Source organism: Culex pipiens, chromosome 2, assembly GCF_016801865.2.
Source record: "Culex pipiens pallens isolate TS chromosome 2, TS_CPP_V2, whole genome shotgun sequence".
In the NCBI taxonomy this organism is placed as follows: domain Eukaryota; kingdom Metazoa; phylum Arthropoda; class Insecta; order Diptera; family Culicidae; genus Culex; species Culex pipiens.
Genome location: NC_068938.1, coordinates 118,692,203 through 118,698,202, shown reverse-complemented (window position 1 = coordinate 118,698,202; position 6,000 = coordinate 118,692,203). Strand labels below are relative to the sequence as shown.

General features: G+C 38.2%; 1 protein-coding gene across 4 annotated transcripts in view; it reads right to left on the bottom strand.

The window, feature by feature from the left end:
• Window positions 1-392: 392 nt before the first annotated feature.
• The window catches only part of LOC120419424 (zinc finger protein 260-like), a 28,753-nt gene continuing 23,145 nt past the window's right edge, over window positions 393-6,000 (bottom strand). For 3 of the 4 annotated variants that reach the window (XM_039582102.2, XM_039582101.2, XM_039582100.2), the window contains 9 exons: window positions 5,042-5,102; window positions 4,896-4,979; window positions 4,087-4,219; window positions 3,981-4,027; window positions 3,402-3,488; window positions 2,221-2,304; window positions 1,929-1,998; window positions 1,508-1,864; window positions 393-1,422 (listed from right to left, as the gene is read on the bottom strand). In XM_039582102.2, the coding sequence (XP_039438036.1) occupies window positions 1,047-1,422; window positions 1,508-1,864; window positions 1,929-1,998; window positions 2,221-2,304; window positions 3,402-3,488; window positions 3,981-4,027; window positions 4,087-4,219; window positions 4,896-4,979; window positions 5,042-5,102 (1,299 nt within the window). In that variant the 3' untranslated portion in view covers window positions 393-1,046. The remainder of the gene's footprint in view (window positions 1,423-1,507; window positions 1,865-1,928; window positions 1,999-2,220; window positions 2,305-3,401; window positions 3,489-3,980; window positions 4,028-4,086; window positions 4,220-4,895; window positions 4,980-5,041; window positions 5,103-6,000) is intronic. The other variant, XM_039582103.2, reaches the window with a different exon arrangement.

Genomic DNA, 6,000 nt, shown 5'->3' with positions numbered 1-6,000 from the left:
AACTAGGTGTTCGAAGACTTGATTGTTGAGGCAATTGCAACCCTCTTTTTACACCTTAGCTTCGATCCACCCCGGGGTTCGAACTGACGAGATGGATTGTAAGTCCAACTGCCTACCATCGACTCCACCGAGGCAGGACCCAGGGAGACGACTCCTACACCTGGACTGAGCTATCGACCTAACCCTCTAGGTTAGACCGGGGCCAACATTTACTTTCCCGTCCGACGGAAGACGTGATCAGACAAATCTCGTCTCGAAAATGCCACCGGGACCGTCTGGGATCGAACCCAGGTCGACTGGGTGAGAGGCAATCACGCTTACCCCTACACCACGGGTACCGGCCGGTTTCTTTAAAATAAAAATCAATATTTGTGTTATGGTAACTACTGGTATTGATTAAAATAAATATATTTCATAATAACTACTAACGTTACAAACAGGCATTGATACACTGTGTGTCCATTACTTTGGTAATGGTATGATAATTTACATTTTTTTAAAAAACGCTGAAGGCAGCTACAGATCACATCATTTTGGAAACGACTACTCTAGGAAGCTTTCTGGTGTCTATCTTCTATAAACTAGTTTTTAACAAATTGTTCCTTTTATTATACACATCGTCGTTTGTGTGCTATCTTGTGATACGTCCTATCTTTTTACAGCAGACGTGTCACAAGATAGCACACAAGAGACGATATATCAATTTCGCAACTACTTAATCTGCGTATACAAAAATAAAAAAATAAATATAAAAATGGATAACTTTTGCCGATGGCGCTGCCTGCGTACCTTTCTTATATAAAATTAATACCTGTTATAATGCGCGAAGTCGGAATACTACTCGACACTATTCTGGGTTCTGCGTGGTTCGCTATTGGTTTTCAGTATTTTCCTAGTCTTGATATTGATTAATGTTTTTTTTTGTAGTATGTTTTGCAACTAATTCTATTTCTGGTATACTCGAATAATTGTACAGAGTTATAAGTTTAATTTTGGTACGTAGGGTTATCACCACGATTTGATAACCTTGGTAGACAATATTCATATTATTCATGCTTTGGTTCCAATAGATGAGGAATACTGTTCTTTTCCGACACTATGTGATGAATCGGCGACATCAACTGATGATGCTGAAGCTCTTGAGGTTGCTGATGCATGACTGTTGGATTGTGAGTCAACCTTTCGGCACTTTGAATAAACCTTTCGGTCAGATTACGTGATTCCTGCTCCGAGTGATCATGATGCAACCTTTCAATATCGATTCGGTTTCGATTGTTGAGATCGTGTATACTTGCATTACCCGAATTAATCAGCATGGTTTGATGTTCCTGACTAGAACTGGTCAATGGTGACATGTTGTGGCTTGTATTATTATCAGGTGATGCCATTTGCGGTTCCGTTATTTGAAGCTCTGGAACGTACCTGAAAGTAATATTATAGTTGAATTAGTCCTTCTCACATCTTAACCACTCGGAAGGCACACCGGCATGACGGTTATTCTTCTCACCTAAAATTACATGGCTGTTCAGTCGAACGGTTGAATGGTTCTCGAAGTTGTTGCTGTTGCGAAACGCTGTTCACTTCCGGCTCAACCATCGAACTATTATCCGGATCCCCGAAATCACCAATGGCAACGCTGTTGATCGTTGCTGTTACGTGACTTGTATTGATGCGATTGTCCCTGTGCACTCGATTATTGTGCCTGATAAGATAACTATCGCGAATGAATGATCTTCCGCAAAGGCGACATTCAAAGCTCGGGCCAGCAGTGTGCGTCCGGATGTGAATCGCAAACTGTGATTTGCTGGTAAATGTCATAGAACATCGATCACAGTTGAGTGGCTTCTCTGACACGTGGGACCAACTGGAATGACAAGAATAATATTTTAACGCAATAAAATTAATATACTCATTGAATTTGGACGTACCGATGAGCCGTCACATAGCTCTTAACAGCAAAAGTTTTATTGCATATATCACATGCATAAGGGCGTTCACCTAATCGCAGTGGGAGTCAGACAAAAAAAAAGGCAGATAATTTATTAATAAAACCAAAGATTTCGCCACAATCACTCAAATCTGACTTAGACCTAGCGCACTACGGGACTCAAACTCACGACCCTTGAACGAACAGCGAGTCCACGCGCGCGTGTAATTGAACCACCGAAGTGCGCTGAGGTAAATTTGATTATTTTTTAACATTAATAAAGAACTAGGTACCTGTGTGGATTCGTTTATGGATGTTCAGAGTTGACCGTTGAGAAAATCGCTTCAAACAGGTTGCGCACTCGAAGGGTCGTTCACCTGCGAAAATATAACAAGCTTCAATAGATAGTTCCGTCAGCTGGCGCAGACAGTAGTCCCGATTTGTCTCAGTTGACGGAACCGTTAATTGTTTTCCAAATTTCACAGAAACCATTTTTTTTTGTTTGGATTAGGCTTTTTTCGACCATTCTTTTAAATAAGTAATTTTGTATTATGTAAATTGAATGACATATTTTCCGGTAATAATCACCACGTTAAAAAAAATTTCCCTTTAAGATGCAGATTTTAATTTATTTCGTTCAACTAGTTAGATAGTATGGCTTTCAGCCATAAACGCTGGTTCGACTCGGACTTCGTTCAACTACAAATGTAATCATTTTTTTTTAAATTTGGTAATGACTATGTAGGTCCCTAGTAATGACAATATTAAAAACAAAAAAATAATAAAGTCATCCCACATATTCGGAACTGTATAAAATACGTCTACACCCAACCCCCGCTGGTTGGTCAATGTTTAAAAATCAAATTATTCGCTCTACAGCATTGCCATGACGTTCTCGATTGCGAGATTCCTACTCAAAACTAGGTGTCCGAAGGCTTGATTGTTGAGTCAATTGCAAACCTCTTCTTACACCTTAGCTTCCATCCACCCCTGGGATTCGAACTGACGACCTTTGGATTGTGAGTCCAACTGCTCACCAGCGACTCCACCGAGGCAGGACCCAGAGAGACGACTCCTACACCTGGACTGAGCTATCGACCTAACCCTCTAGGTTAGACCGGGGCCAACATTTACTTTTCCGTCCGACGGAAGGCGTGATCAGACAAATCTCGTCTAGAAAAATGCCGCCGGGACCGTCTGGGATCGAACCCAGGTCGACTGGGTGAGAGGCAATCACGCTTACCCCTACACCACGGGTCCCGGCTGATATTTTTACGGGTTATTCGATTCGATAACTGCTTTAAGGCCAGGTTGCACGGACCATGTACAAGGTGGTATAACACCAGGTCGGCACCACAAAAATCATATTTCAGATTTGAGCATACTTTTGACAAAAGTGTTCCGAGTTTGTGGGGGTTGCGATTATGTGGGATTACTAAAAACGTGAAAAAATGTGTACCTATTTTCATCTTACCAGTATGCGATCTAATGTGTATATCCAGGTATGGCTTCCGGCAGAATGTGGCAGGACAATGCTCACATGTAAACGGACGATGATTTGCTGGAAAGACGAGAATATTTATTTTAGATTAAAGAGAACCAAAAATCCTTAAAATCTATTTAAAAGAGGATATTCGAAAATGTCTGGAGCAACATTTGAGATTTGTTAAGACTAATCGAACTGCATTCGCATTAGCGAATCCAAATTCGATCTACTGACAGCTGAATTTTGGTGTTTGAGAGCTTTTTGATTCGAATGTGGAACAAATTCATTGAAATAGGCGGGATTCGAACTCCGGGCTTCTAAATCGCGAGATTTGAACAAGCAAATCTTCTCTGTAGTTAATGGTTTTGCTACAAAAAGATAAATAAAGCTAATGAATGTTATTTTGTAACCATTTGTTTTTAAATGCATTGGGAAGATCAAACTTTAACAAAACAATACAAGAAAAAGTTTTTCAATAACTGGTAGCAAGCAACTATATTATATTTTAATACATAGCAAAGCAGTGTGAATAACAAAAATAATATCAACTTGAAAGTGTATACTAACGATCGTGAACACGTTTGTGAATATTCAGTGTTGATTTCTGCGAAAACCTACAAACAAAATTGTAATTAGGTTGTTGTTTTTCGCAACATCCGATTTTAAAGTTAACCTTTTATCGCAACGGTCACAGGCAAACGGACGTTCACCTGTATGGGTGCGCATATGAATATCAAGGTACGGCTTTCTGCCAAAGGATGCAGGACACTGAATGCACTGGAACGGTTTATGAATGCTCCAATATCCTGGAACAATAGACGAAACAAAAAGACGAAAAGAATATCGTTAGCTGCTTGCGACCATTTATTGAACATATTCTAAAATTTAAATCACTTTATTTTTTATGATTTTGTGCACCGTGTTCATTTCAAGGCAAAGATTTTTTTAAATAAAATTTAAGAAAATAAGTTGATATCCACATGAAAAATGTAAAAGTGACATTTGTGAAATACGAGTTTCAAGAAGAAATCTAGAGAACCGTCATCTGAGGTGAATCGAAACACATGGGGCGAATTTGGACAGCGGTTTTGGGTTTTAGCCATGTTTTGCACAATGTTTTTATACGTTTTGTTGTTTTTGGACAGAACAGATACAGAACAACAAAATTAGTACATCAGTTTTCAAAGTTGATGCTTATATGTGTTCTGAAAACAGCTGACCCTATTCAGACTGTAGTCTTGATTCACTCCAGATGACGGAATATATTTTTTGAAAAGGTCCAACAAACCATTTTTTTGCTCCTTGGGTGTCTTTGAAACCCTCCACTCAAGGCGCTTTCAAAAATACTCAGAAAGCAAAGATAAATAAAATTTAATGAATTGGTCCATCATAAAAAAAGAAATCCAGAATTATACTAAAGCAATTTTCAAAAGAAACTTAACACAATTTGGTGTGCCTGTAAAATATATATTTTATACTTACTTAAATGAATTTTCTTGTGAGTATTCAAGGATGACTTTTGACTGAAGCGTTTTAAACAAACATCGCACGAGAAAGGACGTTCGCCTAAAACAAACCGTTCGACAAAAAACATAACTGCGAAACTATTCGATGAATTAATTAGTTACCTGTATGTGTTCGCATGTGAACCTCTAGATATGGTTTCCTACAAAAAGCTGCTTCACATACCTGCAAATGTTGAAAATGTGTTAAACCTGTTCTGCCCAAATTTTGCGTTTTTTTTTTATTTCTGTGGCCATGAGCAACTTTTGTTACACGAAAAATATTTATTCAATTTTGTATGTATTTATCCCGTAATTTTGTTTTATTTTATGATATAAGACGTAAATCATTGACTGACCGATTCTTCGGCTCCTTTTCAAAAAAATTCAGCGTTTGGCTGTATTTTGCCGTTTTTTTCAGCGTTTTGGCTGTAGTGGCAAAATAAAAAAGAAGAAACCCCCCAATGTTATTACATATTTGGAAAGATAATTGATTTTCCTACAAAGAAATATCATGCAGAATGAACCATATAGTACCTGTGCTTCCCCTGAAATAAAAATGTAGCGTGACGGGACAACATCGTAAAACTGAACTTTTAAAAGGCACACTACAAAAATCGCTACAGTTTTGCCAGTTTGATTTTTAAAAACTTTTGCTCTTCTACACATTATCACAAATTAAAAAACGAATCTTTTGCTCCTTGAACTGAAAGAATTGGATGAAATTTGAGTTTTTGCCAGCCATTTCTTTTCGTGACGGGACAACGAAAGGAGCAGATTTATGAAAAAACTCCTCTCCTGTACAATGGCTTGCAGACCACTTTTGGACAATGTTCTTGGCTTTTAAGGTAAGAAAACGCATTTGAAGCACATTGCAATTATTGCATCATAATAAATATGATTTTTTTATATTAAAAATCATATTGAAAATTGAAAAATGTGACATTTTGGTGTAGCTTCGCTAAGAATCGGTCGACTACTTTTTACAAAAATCGCAATCCACTTTAACGACCCCGGGTCTTTTGTTGTCTCTGTTGCAAGCTTCTGCTCATTTCTAGGCGTCCGAAGGTTATGTGTGGTGAGTC